Here is a 22,796-nt window from a genome sequence, read left to right as displayed (position 1 = left end):
ATCATAAGGTGTTGCCTGTATAGTGAACAAGCACAGAAAATATAGGAGAGAAGAAAACTGAGGAGCATTATCACCGGTTGAGGATAATTTTTTCTGTGGTCAACAAGAGCTACTACTTCGAGGTGACAATGACAGTGGCCTAATAAGAGAGATTTCACACCGTGTCGCCTGAACGTTAGGTTTGTGCGGAATTTTGTGTCGCCACGGTGTGAAACGTTGCTGTTGATTGGCTCATTCCAATCGACATGTATCGCGTGTCCCTTCGGTCTGAAACCTTCCTAAGTCTTGAAAATCCAAGTCACAAGGATGAAAAATTAGGGCCTTGTTAAGGTTAGGTGTGAAGGCAGGCAGACGACAGCACCCTAAAGGATCATATCCAAATCTGCAGGAAGAACGCATCTTACTTCAATCTCCAATACGATGATAAAAACTTCTGGTGAGTTGATTTTAAAAAATGTGTCCGAGATAAAGAGAGGCGTGTCTTTGACGATCCTCTTTTTTTTTAAAGGAATACTAGGTCAAATGGGGTTATTACCTCACCAAACCTCCCTTCGGCACGTCACTGGAGATAAATGAGTAAGCATTTGATCATACTGGGAGACGAAACATTAGATGTGTTGGGAACGGAAGGGTTTTCACTGTGCATTAATTGTTTCGTAATCCACCTGTATTCGAGAAGACTTCCTTTGTTTTGTGCCGATACATGACAAGACAACGGAAGCTGTGACAGGCATTTTTGAACACTTGTGAGTGCTAAGGCCTGAATCTGAACAATTTGGTGGGTTTCGGCTTTTATAAGAGCTGCAAACATGGGTGGACAAGACACTTTAGTGGTGTTCAGGCTCGAATCAGAGAGAAATATTCGAGAGCTGTCTGCGTTCAGTTCGCAGCCCACAATTTGAATCTCGTGTTGTCGTCGAGTGGATTGTCCATCCCGTGCATGTGTATCAGCTTCGTAAAAACACTCAAAGACACCATAGATGTTTTTATACCTGATGAGAAGAAATGGACAAACCCACATACTGAGATGGTTCCGGCACACAATATTAATGCATGGAAACAGAGAAGTCGAGTGGTAAAAAATGTTCAGATTTCACGTTCTAATTAAAACGATAGCCTTACAGTGGCAACGATTTAAGGGATAGTTGCTCCCCATTTTTTATTTTTTTTGCCTCAACATTATGACCTCTTAATATTAAGCCTTGGCTACCAAGAGAAAGTAAACTTTCCTTGCAACGCCCTCCGCACCCCCCCCCCCCCGTTTTGGAACCCAATTGCCACCTCTTGTCTTAAACACACAATTGTGAGGTTCTTACTATACCCCTTAAAAAATGGTGTTGAGCCCCCCCCCGAAAGGAATTCCTGGATACGTGCCTGTCATTGCACCACGAATGTACAAATATTGACATTTTTACCTAGTGCAATTTCTGACTACTTTTTGTTGATAGATTCCAATGCCCACTTATATAACCTAATAAATGGCCAAGCATCCCCTGGCAAGAATTTTCCACTTGAAAAACTAGAACAAGATTTTATAGCAACTAAAACGAAAATAATAGCCAAAATACTTTATTTCTTACGTGACTAAAATGCATTAAATTGGCAAATTTGTATTTAGACTTATACAAATATGAGTTATTTTGGAGTGTAACTCAAACCTAATAGCAAACACTGATAAATGTTCACAGTAAGACAAACAACCTTTATACATCTTGCTTGTGAATGCCCCATTTTAGATTTTGGGAGGGGAAAAAAATAACTCTACTCTGTATATATGCAGGCAGCCATGTGGCATACATTCAAAGTTCCCACTGACAGTTTCATCTCCTGTAGGAAAATGACAAAATCTTACGTACACTACACACAGACTGTGTAACTGATCAACAGAATGATACCTCTGGCCAAAATTTTGACCACTTTAACAGTATGCAATAAATATGCAAAATGCTTCTTCCATTGTACTTTATACATATGTCTCATTTCTAATATATATTGAAGATAATTCATTTTTTCCAATGAATCCAATGAATGAGCTTTTCTTTAATTGAAAAATCTACATTAAGATATGCATGATTTAAGTGGGGAGGGGCGAAACCCCATAACTTCACCCTTCAGGCATCTCTGCTGGCATGATAATATTTCCATACCATACTATGTTTTCCAACAGAAAAATAAATGAAAGTGGCAACCCTGAATTTGTGACACGTAGCTCCGTACATACAGGACAGCAAATGCCATTTTTCCAAGGGCTCGTAACATCGAGGGATCAATGAGCAACACTAATTCAACTAATATTACTCAACTAATTTCTTCAGTCTACTAATTTTCATTTCGATGGTTTTAATAATCGACTAATCAACTGATATTAGTACACTAATGCCCGTCACTAGATGAGTATCGAGAGGCACTAGAAACTCAAAATGGGAAGGCATACAGCACCGAAAAATACGAAGTAGGAACTAAAATTGATGAACATTGACAGATTTTTATCATGGTCCCAGATTAGGCATTCAAAAAGCAATTATCTTTGGAATAGGCAAAAACAGTAACTATAAATTTCTTGCATCCTCTGAGAAATGGCTTTTAACTCTAGAACACTAGTGTACATAAAATTTATGTGTGGTTTGCACTTAATTCTCTTCCCTACCTCCCACCTCTCACCCCTCCATCCAGCAGTCTGTCCGACATAAGGCAGAAATGTGGTAAGTAGGATTTTGTTTCTTATGTTATGCACTGTATGTCAATTTTATGTAGCTCTAGTAAAACAAGAAAATTCCTCCATGTAAATTTGACATGCCTCTAGTAATAGCGCCGTGTGTGTCCACGTAAGAATTGTGTACCACTAGTAGTACACATATCAAAAATGTGTAACAGACTACTGAGTTTGTGAGTTGTGAAGAAGATCAGCTGGAGGAAGAAAGTGAAGAAGATATTTTAGAACCTGAGTAACTTGACTTTAGTGATAGCGACAATATCCAGAGTATGTTCCTGATGAAACTAATTTAGTGCAGAAAATGTGTGAAGAGATCCGAGAAGCAGAGGTTTGTGAAGAAACATCAAAGTCACAGGGTAGGAGACAGAGGAGGAGGCAGAAGATTTATCTCCAATAGCCGTCGCACCTGGTGAAGACAAAACTTCTGACGCCTTGCTATTGGTCTTTATTTCATTATTGACTACCAACAAGTTAAAGAGGAAGACATGCGATCGGCATGACTTTTGTCAACAACAAGAAAATTCGAAACAAGTCAAGCATGCACAATCACAAATCTTTGCAGCATCCTTACTACCCAAGATTAACCAAGCAAGCAGCGACGGTGCAAGCCCTTTTACAAATAGGGTTCGACTGGATTATGCATTTAAAGCATCCATTCACGTATTCCCCTCCTTTGCACAATTATATGTTACTCCCTTTCTTGTCATGCAAGATACACACAAGAACCATGATAGTGATTGCACAAATAATTATAAGTAATGTAATAAATATAGTCTACATGATACATGCATGCTTCAATGTAATTACAGGCACACAAACCTTTATGCATTTTTTTAGAGCATGCGCCTCAATCACAACGTAAACGTAAGTTTTTATAGTAACTGTGACATTTGCGAGAGTTACAAAATCGCAACGTCTCAAACTCCGGCAGATCCTCTAGTCATTCCTGATACTGATACTCTAAGAGGCAAAGATAACTTTACATGGAACACTAAGGGAGACTGAAGCTAGAGCAAGACTGCTGCAAGGAATCTTGTACACGTTACACCTGGACCAACTGCTGCTTCAAGAAACACGCTAAACAACCTGAAGAATGTTACAAGCTATTTTTTAGTGGTGATCTACTGCACGAAGTTCTTGTACATACTAATGAGAAAATTAGACATACAATATGCAAACCCAAACGATGCTTCTTTGCAAGATCTGAGTTACGAGGAACAAAATGTGTTTCTATGGCTCCACATTTTAGGCGCTACGCTATCAGACTGTGGGTAGTAAGATTTTGAAAAAGTTTAGAGACATGTACTATTTTCTTCTAACGTGTTTCTAAACCACCTTCGTTCCATATTTAGTCTTATGATTATTGTTATTGTTTGTTCTTCATTGTTTGAACTTTTTGCCTTCATTCTTAATATGCGTACAAACTATTTAATCAATCAAGACATTCTTTTTATGTTTAATAAAACCATGTTTATACATTTTAAAATGAAGAAAACAACCTCAATACAAGGAAAATAAATCAAATAATGCTAGAAAATAATCGTAATTTAGTTTTTATGATGTAGATGTTGTGTTGAAAATCATTTGTTGCATGTACGTAAAATTTACATAGTACTAGCAGAGCGTATAGAAGAGGAAGTGTGTGCACTTCGGTTTCTTCCCGTAAGCCAAGTGAATAGAGCGGTGCCCCACCGAAACACTGGCAGCACCTTCGCTTGCGACGAGCGTCTTCTGCTTGCAGTGCACCGCGCATTAAGTAGAGCGTTGTGTTTTGTTGTGCTAGAATAACATTGTGTACTTTTATTAATGACAACGTTGTTACGTTATTCAGTTTAGTGTCGTTAGATTTGTGATTGATCCGTTGTGACTTTGTGTTGTGTTCAACGCATTATTATTGTGTTTGAGACAGCAGCGAGCGAAAACTACAAGATGCCTACGTGTTTCGTACCCGGCTGTAGATCTGGATATGACTCCTGCACAGGCAATATATAAAGGATCAGAAGCACATACAACTTTAATAAAATGGAATGCTGTCCTTAGAGATAATCGAAATTCCTTCGCTTCAGAAAAAAAAACGCTAGAGTCCTTAAGAGTGACTTTAGAAAGTACTTTAGAAGTGTCCGAATATTTGTGGAAGAACAATTACAAGTACGTTTTGACAGGAAAATTTAATCAAGATCCTCTAGAACGCCATTTTGGTATATTGCGGTCGTTCACTTGTGATGATCATCCCTCCACTGTGGATTTTCTGCACTTACATATGTGCAATCAATTTACATACCAGCAAAACTTGCTTTATTTTCGGGCGGAAACTGTGAATACAATCTCCTCTGACGTATTTTGTTAATGAAATGCGAACTCTGGCAAGAGCAACCGAAAATAAAAATCTTTCGGTGAAGAAGCAACCTGAAAATAAAATAAGGGAAAAAATTTCCATTGTTGAAGATGAAATTCAAATACCGGACTGGGAAAGCAACATACCGTACTTAAATGAACAAAGTGTTGGTAAAGAATACTTGGTGTATCATTTGGCAGGATACACAGTGCGGTATATTTCAAAAGTGACGCATTGTAAACTGTGTACAACTTTTCTGCACGGGGAACCAACTAACGTATCTGCCTCACTTACGCTAATCCAAGACCATAGGCGCCGACTCCATGGTGCTTAATTGTGCCCCATGAACTTAACTTTAAATTCACATTTGTAATGTTCTAGACCATCAACTTTGGGGGGCTGAGACCGCTAAACCATCAACTTTGGGGGGACGCTATGGCCAGAGACAGCAAAACACATGACTTATTATTATATACTAAGTATGTAATTATGAGTATTGTTAAAATTGATATTTTTGAGAAATTCATGGGCTTTTATGAGATTCCGAACACTGAGGCCAAAACTTAAAAAAGGGAGAGTGATTCATTCATTAATTTATTTCAGTGATCAGAGCCCCCCCCCCAATAATTTTGACAAGTCGACGACCCTGTCCAAGACTATGGTTCGGGTGACGGCTGTAAATACCTTACCTATGCATCGAAAAGTGTTTATGATGTTCTGTTACGAGTGGAAGATGTTGTTGCAGAGAAATTATCATGTGCTAATAGTTTATGGGGGGATATATTTTTTGAGTGTTTGGACAATTTAAATATAATTGCTGTAAAAACTTCGCAATTAGGATGCTGTGAAGATCATGTGCTGCGTACGCTACCTAAACTCGTATTTCACTATCTGAAATGTCGATTTTTCTTCCGCACCAAGGAGATAAGAAAGGAATTAAGTGCCTCGAAGACAGCAAAATCATCTCCGAAATTCTTCAAACTATCCAGCTGCTGAGCTCTTCTCCAAACGTAAGTAACATGCATTTTTGTTTCTTATGTAGTTAGCTATATAAGCAACGCGAGCATCTTCCGCACAGTCTCAAACGTCACCACTGCCATCTAGGCGGTGGACCACGGCAACTCAGGGAGTGCACACACTATTCCTTCTATATGCTCTGGTACTAGTTTTACTAGTGTTTTAAGGTTAAATTCAAAAGCTTACATTTTCTGGCAAAATAAATAAAAAAACACATATTAGGACAAATCCTCAACCTAGTTATCGTTGCATAAGATTATATAAGAAACCTCCGAGTTCACCTCACCCAATTTTTCTCAAAAGTTGGCACTACTGACACTGATCACAGCCAAAATACATACCTGACACATCAACGGTCCACCTGAGTCACCCAAGCACGCATCTCTTCCGCCACGGTCATAACCAGCACAGAACATGTTGTCTGTTACTCTATACAGAGGCAGGAACAGTGTTCGTTTCCGGCATTCAGCTGTAGAAATCAGTGGGAGCTGTACTTCTTGCAATGTATCGGCTGAAAAGAAAGAATAAGAAATTATTTGCGAACTATGTGACCGGATATATAACTCTTAAAATATTTTATTTACTATATTAATCAGTTGCATGCCCAGAATTTTTACATAGGGGATGTGTTCTCTTTCTTTGTTGACCTATATTTTACATAGTATCCTGCACATGAAGATTATTTTGGAATGCTGGAATAAAGAAGCTGGACTAACACCAACATCATCAAGCATGACACTTTATGCAGTGACATCTGGGGTTAGGCAAGCAACTCAATATATTCCATTTATAATAATTATAACAAATAATAATAATTATAACAATATAAATATCATTATGACATTACAATAGATACGCTAGATCAAACCTGCAAAACAAAGTCTTTAAAAGCATTTAAGATCCCTTCCAAATGCACAGTGGTTTTAACTATGGTTTATTTAAGGTTACATATTAAAAAGGTAAAAGGTAAAGTGCTCCCCTGTACTTAGCACCATGCCATGAAGGCGTACAGGGGGTGTGGGGGTAATGCCCCACACTTTCTTGATCCCGTCGTGAGTGGGGGTGATGTGATCAGCATCACGCCTCTGACCACCTTTACCTCCCAAGGTTTCCCCCAGGGAAGCTCCGGGGCCGCTTCCAATGTTAGAAAAGTTCCCGAATTTGAACCGGCCGGGGATCGAACCCGGGACCTTTAGCATGGTAGTCAGACACATTACCGACTGAGCCAGAGCAGCCATTTATTTTCCTTTTTAAATTGTAAGTACTGGCAGATTAAAGTATATGCACTGAATATAGTATTGAAAGTGGGAGATACCATTCATTCAGATAGGATAATTTACGTAAAGCAGCACTTTCCCAATTGGAAAGTTAACTTATTCCCAATGCTCTAACATGATGTCCTCATAGAAACTTCAAGTTTATGTGGAAAATTTCTGTCATCAGCCTGAGCTTCCATCAGAGATGAATCCAAGTGTTCTTTTACCAGTGTAATACCAAGTTGTCATACTCTGAGCCCTCTGGAGCCCGTTCAAATTAACGGATTGTGCTGAAACTTGGTGTAGAGACCATGGAAACCATGGGTAAGCTAATGCTGACAAAAATTAATTAGTTTCAATTTTCACTACCAGGTTAGGTTGAAATGTGGCACTGAAATGTGTTGCACAATTTACAACATCCTGGGCAATGCTTCGTGCGACTATTGATTGATCATACCGTCTTACACTTCCACAAGGTCATTCACATTAACAGACATATATTGAATTACTGGTTGTTGTAACTTCAGCATCACATTTGCAGCTGGTGGTGAAAATTTGAACTAATTCTTTTTCATCAGCATTTACTGCCTCGTGGACTACATAGCCTATAAATACCATGTTAGTACAATCTGTTGCTTCAAATGGACACCAGAGGGCTCCGAGTAAGGCAACTTTAATTGTGGTCAACCTGAACAGTATTTCTCACGGAATTTTTCTTCTTTTTTCCCCCATAGTAGTGCTTCATGCATGTCAGCTGTATTTGTGTCAGGTACATAACTGAAGCATAATAGTGTATTTGGAAATAATGTGTGCTGAAGTTACCCCCTTCCCTGATTTTCCCTGTTCAGATAATGTCTGTATGAAGATGGCTATTTACTTTTTTAAGTTCAGTAAGTTATTCTGGTAAGAATGGTTTCTGAACTTAAGAAAATAATTACCAAGTAGAGGATCAATATTATCCTTGCACAAGGACAAACATTGAAAAATATTTTGACCTACATTTGGATATTTAACATCTGGATAATTTAAAACCAGATAGAAAATTGTTCTATATGATTATCTTGATTTGGCAATCTATGGTCCACATATGCCACCCTCCTCGTGTTAGGTCAGTGAAGTGAAAAAGCTTTGCAACTGAGAAGCAATTGTTCATTGTCAGTGGTTCTGAACCTCCAAGATTTAGGGTAGTGTTTTGTGCTAGATAAGTTGTCCACCCCTGTCGAAGAGAATAAGGCACTCTTCAAAATTAATAACTCTTCTAACTGCATACATTTAAAAAATGTAGTGCTTTAAAGATCTCAATACAAGAAGGCATGCATCTCCAAATTTAATAATTTTAAACCACCAGTTTACTTACGGAAAATTCTCCCAACTTCGAACAGTTGACCCCAGCCAACCACAGTGCATAACTTTCCATCTTGTACTATTGTATCTGGTTTGGGAAGACAAATTGGTCTGACGTAATCACTAAATGTGACGGGTTCCACCATTTTGAGGAGTGAAATGTCATTGATGAAACCAGCATCAATGTAATCTGGATGTAATATGATGTGTGATATTGGTCTTAATTGTTCATATGGAGAAGGAAAGTTCGTCCCTCTGCGCAATGCTCCAAGACGAGCCACCCAAAAGTCATCCAAAGCACTGAAAGACAGATAATAAAATTTTAATGTATAATACTACATACTTTAGTAAAAATAAACATATATAAGTGTTACAAATGATTAAACTAACCCTGAAAGGTTAAAATTACAAATAAATTATAAATAAAACAATATAATGTAAAGAAACACCATCCCACTACCTCATTGTAGACTTTTAATAATTATCACAAGTTATAATCACATGATTACAATACAAATGCATGATCAGTAACATGAATAAGGAGTGTATGGGGTGACTTATGTAGTCAGTGCCATGCCCATGGTGGGGGGGTGGTGGTGGTGGGGGTTATAACCACCCCTTTAGCCCAGTATTCCTAAAAAAAGAACGTCAAAGGTAGGAAAAGATAGCAAAATGAGAGCTGACTACCAGAAAAAGTGTACATAACCCTTCCCTTTTGATAATCCTGGGCACGCCACTGCATGTAGTACACCCAATTGTCAACCTCAATTCCACATAGTACAGCTAATTGGCAACCTCACTTCCACATAGTACAGCCAATTGGCAACCTCACTTCCACATAGTACACCCAATTGTCAACCTCACTTCCACATAGTACACCCAATCAGCAACCTCACTTCCACATAGTACACCCAATTGGCAACCTCACTTCCACATAGTACACCCAATTGGCAACCTCACTTCCACATAGTACACCCAATTGGCAACCTCACTTCCACATAGCACACCCAATTGGCAACCTCACTTCCACATAGCACACCCAATTGGCAACCTCACTTCCACATAGCACACCCAATTGGCAACCTCACTTCCACATAGCACACCCAATTGGCAACCTCACTTCCACATAGCACACCCAATTGGCAACCTCACTTCCACATAGCACACCCAATTGGCAACCTCACTTCCACATAGCACACCCAATTGGCAACCTCACTTCCACATAGTACACCCAATTGGCAACCTCACTTCCACATAGTACACCCAATTGGCAACCTCACTTCCACATAGTACACCCAATTGGCAACCTCACGTCCACATAGTACACCCAATTGGCAACCTCACGTCCACATAGTACACCCAATTGGCAACCTCACTTCCACGTAGTACACCCAATTGGCAACCTCACTTCCACGTAGTACACCCAATTGGCAACCTCACTTCCACATAGTACACCCAATTGGCAACCTCACTTCCACATAGTACACCCAATTGGCAACATCACTTCCACATAGTACACCCAATTGGCAACCTCACTTCCACATAGTACACCCAATTGTCAACCTCACTTCCACATAGTACACCCAATTGTCAACCTCACTTCCACATAGTACACCCAATTGTCAACCTCACTTCCACATAGTACACCCAATTGGCAACCTCACTTCCACATAGTACAACCAATTGTCAATCTCACTTCCACATAGTACACCCAATTGGCAACCTCACTTCCACATAGCACACCCAATTGGCAACCTCACTTCCACATAGCACACCCAATTGGCAACTTCACTTCCACATAGTACACCCAATTGGCAACCTCACTTCCACATAGCACACCCAATTGGCAACCTCACTTCCACATAGTACACCCAATTGGCAACCTCACTTCCACATAGTACACCCAATTGGCAACCTCACTTCCACATAGTACACCCAATTGGCAACCTCACTTCCACATAGTACACCCAATTGGCAACCTCACGTCCACATAGTACACCCAATTGGCAACCTCACTTCCACATAGTACACCCAATTGGCAACCTCACTTCCACATAGTACACCCAATTGGCAACCTCACTTCCACATAGTACACCCAATTGGCAACCTCACTTCCACATAGTACACCCAATTGGCAACCTCACTTCCACATAGTACACCCAATTGTCAACATCACTTCCACATAGTACACCCAATTGTCAACATCACTTCCACATAGTACACCCAATTGTCAACCTCACTTCCACATAGTACACCCAATTGGCAACCTCACTTCCACATAGTACACCCAATTGGCAACCTCACTTCCACATAGTACAACCAATTGTCAACCTCACTTCCACATAGTACACCCAATTGGCAACCTCACTTCCACGTAGTACACCCAATTGGCAACCTCACTTCCACGTAGTACACCCAATTGGCAACTTCACTTCCACGTAGTACACCCAATTGTCAACCTCACTTCCACGTAGTACACCCAATTGTCAACCTCACTTCCACATAGTACACCCAATTGTCTACCTCACTTCCACATAGTACACCCAATTGGCAACCTCACTTCCACATAGTACACACAATTGGCAACCTCACTTCCACATAGTACACCCAATTGACAACCTCACTTCCACATAGTACACACAATTGTCAACCTCACTTCCACATAGTACACCCAATTGTCAACCTCACTTCCACATAGTACACCCAATTGTCAACCTCACTTCCACATAGTACACCCAGTTGTCAACCTCACTTCCACGTAGTACACCCAATTGTCAACCTCACTTCCACGTAGTACACCCAATTGGCAACCTCACTTCCACATAGTACACTCAATTGTCAACCTCACTTCCACATAGTACACCCAATTGTCAACCTCACTTCCACATAGTACACCCAATTGGCAACCTCACTTCCACATAGTACACCCAATTGACAACCTCACTTCCACATAGTACACCCAATTGTCAACCTCACTTCCACATAGTACACCCAATTGTCAACCTCACTTCCACATAGTACACACAATTGTCAACCTCACTTCCACATAGTACACCCAATTGTCAACCTCACTTCCACATAGTACACACAATTGTCAACCTCACTTCCACATAGTACACCCTGGACTGCATTTTGCAAACTAACGAGGCTCTAGCATCTGGACCTACGGCCAGTAAAATCTTTGTAGGGCTGTGTGTGTGTTGTCCTGTGTCTTATCCCTTTACAGCCTCAGCTTTTAACTGAAGTCGGAATGTTTTAATATTTTAGTTAATTACATTACAGTTATTTTAGTTACGGTAAGGGACTGGACCCTGTATAATGTGACGGTTTCAAAATAGCCTCAGTGCTGACACACCCAAAATTTTAATTTCGAATTCAAATTCAAGTAAGAAGAATAATTCTACCCAACTTGCGCCAGGACTATAACAAGTGAAAAATTGATTTGGAAAAATATCAACTTTATGATTTACATAGAACAGGCTGCAAAAATTGAACCAACAAATCGACAACAATATACAAGGAAAAATTTACGTACGTTTTATTATTAGCGTTCTCATGTTGAATGTATAAAACAGGAAAATGTAAAATCCAATAATGTTAAGTTTAGAGTTCCACTGTTAATATCAATTAGTAATGTTTGTTGTCCTTAGAAATTCAATAATGGATTTACTCAATGTATCTCCCTCTTCCTTCCTCCTCCTGTCTGTGTGTATACTAGGCATAACAAGAAAATCGGATAATGGATATTTGGATTTCAAATTATGTGAAATCAATTTCGGATGCAACGAATTATCTGAATATCTGGGTAATTCAGTTACACATAATTTGGATAGTACAGATATCCAGATAGGACAGATTTGATGAAGGATTTGTAGAAAATCCGTACTGTGAAATACAAACATGACCAATAAAAGAATAAGTGGATAGCCCGTAAAATGGACTAACAATAAAATTGTATGGATAATGCACACAAAATGACATTTTGGATAATCTGAATATCCAGATACAGGATATTTGAATAATTTGGATAATCTGAATATGCTGATAATCTGGATATCCGATATCCAGATAATTATGATAATCTAAATAACAATTATACATGATATTACTTTATTTCATCATCAACTAATTCAAAATCTGAGGGTGCCAGACAAAATATAACAGAAACTTAGGGCTGAGAGAGTCACAATCTATAAAGAGCACTCTGTTTCACATAAAAAATGTCTCACTGTTGTTCAGCACAATTTGTACATAAGAAATCAGCTTGGACCCTGTTGAAAATATACTCATAACGTTCATTAATATTGATGTTATAACTTACTGGTAGAAGCAATGTCCTGCCGAGATGAGCCAATAGTCTGATATAAGGGTTGCACCACACTGGAATTCCCCTTCTTTGTACAAAGCAGCCTGCCACGGCCATGACCCAGGGCTGGCGTTTCCTCCACCCACAATCCTGGCATGTCGAGACAAGAGAGATCTATTTAAACATTACAGCACTTCTTCCAACATAACAAGGTTACAGTCTTTCATATCATTCGATAATTAGTTGTCATGTACTTTTATTCATGTACTTATATTTGTTGTGTAAATACAAAATGTCCACTGTTTCAAAAGCCTTTTCCAGGCAGGGAGCATTCAAGCAGAATCTTTAATTTCAATCAGTCAATCAATGAAATTACAAAAAAAAAGCAGAAAGCTTGTGCTCTTTATTGTTAATAATCGAAATAAAGCTCAGTTAGTATTCAAACAGAACAACAACAACAACAAAAAACTAAATTAGATAAAATAAAAAGAGCGTAAAATACAGGATCCAGGTTATGTTTTCACATTCTAGCATTAATTCAAAGAATAAATGGTTATACATTTTTCAAAATTTCAAAATTAGACTTTTATGCAGTAGGTAACACAACATGAACCTTATGATTACAATTTCCATTTAACTTTTGAATAATTATGCATTTCAGTGCAATAACTGTATATAATGTAAAATGGTAATGAAAACCAATTGTGTTGGATCACTTATCTCATCATGGATTGAGTAGAAAAGTCTTCCCAAGGATATAATAATAATGATAATAATAAATTTGGAATAAATTTGTTTATTTCTATTAGTTTATAATAGATTATTGTGCAATAACAATCTTATCACCTGAAGAACACTTGAAACAGTGGAAATACAGTGTTCAGAGAATCAGTTATAAGATATAAGTAAAGACTGATCACTTATATTATTTATTCTTAATAATGTTATAAAGCTAAAGTTATGCTTTAGTAAAATAAGTGCTACCTTAATAATATGTGAAAAAGTATCACAAAAGGCTGAATTTGTTCAGCATTCTGCAGTGGTCATTCTGAAGAATAACGTTTTTGAATCATATTTCATTATTTTGTAAGTATCTGATTTGAAAGAGAAACCGTGGCAAGAATTTTGAATAATTCTGTGTTTTTAGTGATACATACTCAAATTGAAAGAATTCAGAATTGTTACCTGGACCACTGGTTAATGGCTTGAGGTCTCACACCACATTCAAGGTCACGGCAGGTCACATGCACAACTTCCTTTTTGGGGCATCTTGTCTGGTGAAATGCTAAACTTGATCTGAAAAAAAATAGTGGATTATACTATACTTGAAATTCAGAAACCTGTTCAAATGCTGCAATACAACAATAACTTGAATTTTGTTTGGGATTCCTCCTAATTACATTAGGTAAATGCAGAGTCATAGATAGAGTTTCCTGACCAAGGGTGAGAACCAAGGGCAGCTTAAGGGCTGGGCAGCCCAGGTAGCCACCTCAGGTAAAGGGCGGGGGGATGTAGTTGTGCTCCTTGAGTAGTGCTAAAACTTTATTTTTTATTATATAAGTGAGGCTATTGGTTTTAAAAAGAGTTGGATTTGTGTAGACAAGAATTACAATATTTGCCGACATATAAGATGCACCAGCGTAAAAGACGCATTCCTTCTTTTGGACACATTTTTTTTAGAAAACAAAAAGCTTTATCACTTTATTATAATTAATGTACAGTATTTCAATATAAAGTAGTATGTAAGTCTATTTTCGAAAAACAACTTACCTAATCTAACTAGAAAAGAATACATTTTAATCATCTCTGCCAAGGAAATTGTTTCACTTAGAACAGAGAAATTAAGATAATCAAAAACTGAGTATCAGTGTATAAGATGCAACCTGCTTTTCAGACCTATTTTTAAGGAAAAAAGTGCATCTTATATGCCGGCAAATATGGTAATTTAAGTTACTGCAGCATAACATATTAATTATATTGCAAAATCATGTACCAATTTTAACTAAGAGATTACTGTTATTTTGATAATATTATGTATGTTTTAAATAAATCCCCATGTACAATAAACATATTCTTGAATAGTAATACCTTAAGTATTTTGAAAAATAAGGCTACAATTTTCTTACTTAAAACTGTAAACATGGCCAAGGTCTTTATTGGGGTGGAAAGTAGAGCTGCTAGGGTGGAAAGTTAGAGATGGCAGGGTTGAAAGTAGGGGGTGGGGAGAGTGGCAAAAATATACCTCATCTGGGTGAAAATTTAATCTTGAGTCGCTCTTGGTGACAACAGATCACAGAAAGTGGTAACAGAGGAGTGGCATTTTTACGTAGTCTAGAGTTCATAACATTTTAAATCCACCCCTGCACAAAATTGTTGTAGTTATTTGATTTGGTGTTTTAAGTCCACTTTTTGCACAGTAAGGCTAACTGGGACTGGACTTACAGCTTAAGGTGGGATCCAAACCACCAAGTGCATCCACCGGGTATAGAGCCTGGAACCCCTTGATTACAAGGCGACGACGCTATCACTATGCCATCAGGGAAGCCTTGTAGTTATTTGAAACTTATATTGAACATTTTTATAAAGTTTGAGCATACACAGACATTAGACATATCTTGCATATGCATACATAAACACCATACAATGGAGTTATAAGTACATCATAAAAATTAATACAAAGAAAAGTAATCTTTACTAACCTAGGTGAACTTGGTGATGATTCATTTGTTGTTGGCGAGTAGTAAAGTTCATAGTATAGTTTGTCGGTTGCACGTGGCTGTGCAGGATTGTCTATAGCACGTGCAACTTTGTCAAAGTCACTGCGGAAAAAAGAGGAATGCATTTTATACATACTCTTCATATAATCATTGCTTTTAAGCACTAAAATTATTTAAAAATAATATGCAGAGGTCATTCTACCTTTACTATGATGCATAAAATGAAACATGTGTCTGAAAAAAAAATGATTGAAATATTTGAGATGAGAAATAAATGGATAATAAAGTATAGTGCAATTATTTTGAAAACATTTATGAAATATGTACTATTCTTTTACTGTACCAGTGACAAACTGAAACTTTGACCTGGTTCACTGCAACAATTCTTATTTAATGTATATATTTATTATACACTCGATCTAGATAAATTAGCTGTAATAGAAATGCCAATACCAATGCAGGCATGCAAGTGAAACAAAAACAGAAGTATGACAACCTCAAATTTTCAAACAGTTTCTATATTTTTCATAAAATCTCATTTTTCTTAGCTAAAATTGAATCTAGATTTCCTTACAGCAAAGGAAATTTCCCTTCATGATAGCAATACTGCCTCTGACAAGCATGATACAGAAAGCAGGAAGGAACTAGACCCTGTGTTTTTGAACAGCCACTCATGCACTTTTACTTTGACCCCATTGCCCTTTCCGCATACAATCGGGGAAGAAACCCAGTGCACTGGAGAACGATCAGTGTCATATGTAAACCAGTCTTAAGTTCTATTCATAATTTACTTAAATTCTGGTTTAGAAGTCTGTTATAATAGTTTGCATGATATGTAATATGTAATATGTTCCATAATATTACCTATATATTAAAGTTAAATGTTTAAAAATATGTGAAAAAAGATTGACTATACTAACCTGAAAGTCAATGCTTTACAGACTGCTCGACCAAGGTCCGACACTTCCCATGATGTTTTTGACTTTGTAACAACGTTGTCAAAATTCTGCAAGCACAATTTCCCCCATTTTCCTTGCTTTCTCACCATCAAGTATCCTGAAAGAAATTGAAAATTTATGACTAAAATAATACCCCTGCACATCAATATTTTCACAAGCAGTAAAAATCGTAGGAATAATATAAACCTACTCAGGGGTGACTCAAGATAAAATATTCACCTAGGCAAGGTGGATTTTTGACACCCCCTACTTTTCACCTGGCTCCAATAAAAACTTTGAACATGTTACATATTTATGGTTTCTTTGATTGATTGATTTGCTTTATTTTACTTTGCTTGCTGTGCCACTTTTAGCTAATTTACGAAGATGGGGATGAGTGATGATGTGATGAAATTGATGAATGGACACTCACAAACATCCATGCCCAGGCCAGGATTCAAACCCGGGACCCCTGGTATCATAGCACGATGTGCTAACCACTCCGCCATGGGGGCCAGTATATTTATGGTTTTATGAAAAATAGTAGTCTTGTTAAGAGTTATTATAAATGAACAAGTTTAATGTAGGTATGCATTTTTTTTTAAATTCATACATAATGCATCAGAATAACAGTAATCTCTTAGCTTAAATTGTTACTTGATTTTGGAAGAAATTTATTATGTTATGCAGCAGCAACTTTAATTAATTTTTGTCTATAAAATCTGAATCGTTTTAAAGCATATAGGTGCACTTATACTATCAGAATTCAACTAATAATTCTTTTCTACACAAATCTAGCTCTTTTTTTTTTAAAAAAAAAAATAGGCACACTGAGTTTCACTAAGGTTTTGGTGCTATTAAAGTGAAATGTCTCAGTGTGGTATCCTTGGCAGTCACCTGGTCCCTAAGTCACCCCTAAAACTAATTACCAGAGAGTATCCTCATTTTCAGTAATAATTTTGTCAGAGTAATGATGGAAAAATAGTTTGGTTAATTTTAAGTAAGAATGAAACATAATTACTAAAGTTATGCCTATGTATGTAAATGTTCTTGGCTTGACACTCCCAAGTGTTAAAAAATTGCAAATCAGACTGTAAAACAATGAAAACATACCTTAAAATCATTATTAATACATTGCCATCAGGGCTTAAAGTGAGTCTGAATTCACCAGAACTCTTCTCTGAAAAATTATTTTAGTGCTGGAACTCAGTTCCTGTTGCAACATTGGACATCCATTTTATTTATGTTATACACTATACAAAAGTCTATAATTTGTTACATTAATTCTTGAAATAATAATAATTCTTTATTTCCATTGATCCATGTCCATAGGTATAAAAATCATCATAATAATAAATACAGTAATAAAATATTAATACAATTTTATACAAGAATTACAGTAATGATTTGAAGAATTTCTACATAAAGGAAATCTAAATACAGTAATAAAATATTACTACAGTTATAAACAAGAATTACAGTAATGATATGAAGAATTTCTACATGAAAGAAATCCAAATAAAGGAAGAATACACTATAGGAATAAAATTACATGTAATATTTAAGGAGAGCACAATAATAAGGGAAGAAAATTTTATAATGTAAAATGAAATGTAAATATGTAACTTTATAACATGGAAGAAAGTTGAAGAACGTAAAATATATAAAGAACCAAGTAATGATCATTTAGGCACAATAATAGCATATAGTGAATAATTAGTATATATGATAATATAAATGGTATAATAACCTTTTCTTTATAAATATTTACAAATTTAGAAATTAATTTATTGAATAAAAACAATGTCGTAATAGGAATTTTGATAATTCCTTCTGAAATTGGGTACTTGATTCCATTGTTTTCATGTGATCAGTTAATTTATTATACAGGTGGATAGCCTACCTATGAATTTAGGACCTTTTTCAAAAAGAGTGGTATTATGAGTTTGTATAGCCAGATTGTAATTTTTTCTTGTGTTGTATTGATGTACTTCCTTGATACGTTTGGAGAAACTAGACATATCTTGTTTTACATAGCACAGTAAATGTAATATATATAGGCAAGATAATGGTAGAATGCCGAGATCCCTGAAGATTTTTCTACATGGTTCATTTATTTTCTTTCCTGCCATAATTTGTACTACTATCTTCTGCAGAATGAAACTTTTTGCCCTCTTTCTAGCATTCCCCCTTAAATATAATTCCCTGTGTTAGTTGTGACTGGAAAATACTGAAATATGTTGTTCTTATTGTCTCCCTGTTTATTATGGTTCTTAAGGTTCTTAAAACCATATATGGTTTTGCTTCATTTCCCTGCTAGGTGCTCTATATGTATGTCCCAGTTGAGATTTTCTTGTATCCAAATACCCAGGATTTTTATGCAATTTGTAACAGATTTAGAGAAAAAGAGAAAGTTCTTGTACTAGATTTGCCTTCTATTGGTGCAGAAATTTAGAAAAAAATAATACCTTTTGGTCAGTGCTATTCGTTAAATATGTAAATGAGAGCTTAATTTTCTGTAATGACAGATGGGATAGATCTTGTGTTTATGTACATATTTACTTTGGATGCAATAATAATAATCAGTGCTTTTTTTCCCTGGGTCCCACAATGGCATGCCATACTGGCATATTTTTATCGGTGATAATATTAAGAAAAGAAATATGTGGGTGTGTGTCTACATGGGGATACTACATTTATGAGGATACCACAAGAGTGGTTCTTATGATGAACACGATAACAAACAAATATGAACAAACCAACTTGAAGAGTGCCAAAACCTTTCTTCGTAGAAAAACTGACTGATAATAATAATAAACATCATTGTTATTTTAATATGCATTTACTACTACTTGCATATATTAATTTGTGGTTGGTGTTCCACTTATTGACTGAAACCACTACATTGATGATGTACAATCACTGCTTTGTGAAACATTGAACTTCTAAGAATTGTCAAGCTTGACAATGCACAACTATAAATTTGTAAACAAACTTAGAATTAATAAACTGAAGGAAAGTCAAACCTGAAGAGTGGTATGGGAATTCGCTAGCCCTGTCTTCACTGGGTGAGACAGTAACACACTGTTTCTCATCATCTCCGTAAGGGCAGTCACGATTGCCATCGCACAATTGTTCATGCTCAATGCACACTCTGCTGTGTGGACATACATATTTTCCTGGAGAACACCATTCTGAAAAGAAAAATCTTACATGCATACAGAATGCCAAAATATATACATATAGACCATGTGAAAAATGTGAACATAAACATTGGTTCCCCGGAACTTTCAGTTTAGGTCAGTCCCCATTGTATGCAGTACAGTTCACAAGTATACGAAGTAAGAAATGAGCACTTGTTTTCATCAGTTATGCGATGATAGCGCCACAGACTGACGATAGTCAAGAAAAGTAGTATTTGTTCAAGTTTTACCATGAAGGTGTGAACTTGTTGAAGCATTTGGATGAGCAACTGCCATGCAGATTATTAAAAAACAACGTTACTTCTCAAAATAACAAAAATGTTGTGATATGTTTAAAGTGTTCAACGATAATTCGACTTCCATTGTACATTTTCAAACCCGACGGTAGATGACAGCACTAATAATAGTCTAATTACATGTCTATCTTTTCTACAACCTTACATAATCTCATACACTTGATCACATGGAAGTAGGCTACAAACGAAATATAATAATTCGTTGCTCTGATTGCTTCACAATAAAATGGTGATTTCATTAAGACTAAATCACATATATTTATTTTGTGAGGAGAAGGTGTTCATAGATTTCATCAATTAATATTTAAAGACATACAAGTTCTCATGTATTTATCCTCTCTATGTCCTTCGGAAACCTATGAAGTGATACTTGACTCAATAAATTTGTTCCTGAACCAGATGAGTGTGCATGCTCAGCAGTAACTCCGCCTTTAATACCGTCTATATCAGTACAAAAAACACTTCATAATATTGCCAATAATGGGAAGTGAACAAAGAATCCTTTTGTACAACCATTTAGGAGGGGAGCAAGGGGTGCCCTCTGGTTGACTCATATATCCTTCCTACAAAATGATGATGGTGAGGTGAAAGAATCATGACAGTCCAACAGAAGAAACTCAAACAACTTTGCTAGTAATTAAAGGATTCAGATTCAGCATTCTATACTGGTGAGAACATATTTCAGTTTTTCAAATCACAACTTTGATCCAATCCAAAACACATTATCCAACTGGATATGTCTATTGGATCCAATTGAAATTTCAATTGGATTGAATTGGTTTTAATTGGTCTGAATTGGTTTCTATTGGTCTGAATTGGTTTCAATTGGTCTGAATTGGTTTCTATTGGTCTGAATTGGTTTCTATTGGTCTGAATTGGTTTCTATTGGACTGAATTGGTTTCTATTGGACTGAATTGGTTTCTATTGGACTGAATTGGTTTCTATTGGACTGAATTGGTTTCTATTGGACTGAATTGGTTTCTATTGGACTGAATTGGTTTCTATTGGACTGAATTGGTTTCAATTGGAATGAATTGGATTCTATTGGATACCCAATAAAGGTATCGGAATGAATTGGTTTCAATAGGAATCTCAACTGAAACCAATTGGAAATGCAGGACAATTTTAAATTGAAAGTTTGTATATATTATAGAATCAATTGGAAAATCATTACAATTGTCTGTGTATAAATGGAATTTTACACAAACGTTGCCAACTTCAAGAGGCAAACATGCTTTTTGGTAAAGACAGTATATAAAAATACATAAAGAATGAAGCTCAAGTACTATTCCATTTCAATTGTCAACATACCACAAGTATTTTCGTCTGAGAAATCCCAGCAATCCACAACACTATCACAGAGCTTTCGTGTAAGGAATTGGGCTTGCAAGTAATTAGCACAGGTACAGTCCCTCTCGTCAGTCCCATCTTTGCAGTCCACCAGCTGATTGCACCGTGACAATACAGACACACATTCTCCATCGCCACATCGGAAATGTTTCGGAGGGCATGCTGGAAGAAGATTAGTAGTACTGAAAAAATTAATTACCTTCTTGGGAGGGAGGGCATTAAAAATAGAAACCTAAAAACTAGTTCCTAAGGAATAAGGAGAACATTAGAAAACAAAAACAAAAAAATTAAAAAAAAGAAAAAGAAAAATTTAGCACTACCGGGTGATTCGTTTAGATGTCAGAAAAGTAAACAGTTATAAACAAGAGGTTAATGTACATATTTCCGAGCAGCTTCTTGTAATATAAGCAGAAAGGATGCAAGTTTTGAGTGAGTGGAGGTTTACAGAGTTCAGCCACATGATGGCGCTAATGTGCATGGTAACAAAGGTAGTGGTCACGTCACAACAGCATACACAGTATGTCGTATCGTATGCAAAATTTTCGAGTTTGACATGCATGCTACTGCCGCCATGTAGCTGAAGACTGTAAACCTCCACTCACTCGAAACTTATATCCATTATGCTTCTATTACAACAAACTGTGCACAGATATCTACATTAACCTCTTGTAGATAACTGTTTACTTCTCTGACATCTCAAACATCTCACCTGGAATATTTTTAATGACGACATTTGAGCACATTCAGTGGTTTCTTGTTTTCCACATCTAAAATGAGCCTCAAACCCATTTGTTCTTCTTGTATGTACATATTGCTTGCATTGCAGAACTTTCCTTTTAATTGACAGTTTATGCGAGAATGATGTAATGTCTCGGGAGAACAGACACTCTCTTCATCACACATTTATTTGCAATTTAATCATTGTTTTAATTATTTATTTCCTTATTTACTTATTATGTCTTGTTTATCATGACTTGATAAGGCTTTGTAGCCTTTTCCTCCACTTAATCATGTTTACATTGAAATTTTAATACATGAAAATTAGTAAACAACATGTAAACCATGACGACATCGGGAGAAATCAACTTCAATCAACTCTCCTGAAAAGTTTGAAGACATGTATGACATAATAGTATTCAGCCAGAGAGTTATATATTGAATGTTGTTAATAATATTTTGACAAATAAGCTGTATCAAATGTGTTGGAGGCTTCGATCATTGAAGAAGAGTCACCACTTGTGAAATTTACTCCAACCAAAAAGGGCCAAAAAACTTTGTAAAGAAGAATACAATTTTGAAATTGAAGTTTAACAAGATTCT

General features: G+C 36.6%; 1 protein-coding gene across 2 annotated transcripts in view; it reads right to left on the bottom strand.

Moving 5' to 3' along the window:
* LOC145977743 (uncharacterized) overlaps positions 1–22,796 on the bottom strand; it is a 291,948-nt gene that overhangs the window by 6,470 nt on the left and 262,682 nt on the right. The window contains exons 9-16 of one of the 2 annotated variants that reach the window (XM_083109997.1): positions 21,438–21,638; positions 19,653–19,820; positions 16,609–16,744; positions 15,671–15,790; positions 14,157–14,267; positions 12,987–13,145; positions 8,679–8,965; positions 6,407–6,576 (exon numbers count right to left, since the gene is read on the bottom strand). In XM_083109997.1, the coding sequence (XP_082966123.1) occupies positions 6,407–6,576; positions 8,679–8,965; positions 12,987–13,145; positions 14,157–14,267; positions 15,671–15,790; positions 16,609–16,744; positions 19,653–19,820; positions 21,438–21,638 (1,352 nt within the window). The remainder of the gene's footprint in view (positions 1–6,406; positions 6,577–8,678; positions 8,966–12,986; positions 13,146–14,156; positions 14,268–15,670; positions 15,791–16,608; positions 16,745–19,652; positions 19,821–21,437; positions 21,639–22,796) is intronic. The other variant, XM_083109998.1, reaches the window with a different exon arrangement.

Source organism: Lepisma saccharinum, chromosome 23, assembly GCF_977018435.1.
Source record: "Lepisma saccharinum chromosome 23, izLepSacc3.1, whole genome shotgun sequence".
NCBI lineage: Eukaryota > Metazoa > Arthropoda > Insecta > Zygentoma > Lepismatidae > Lepisma > Lepisma saccharinum.
The sequence above is the reverse complement of the archived record's forward strand: the minus strand, read 5'-3'. Positions and strand labels throughout refer to the sequence as shown.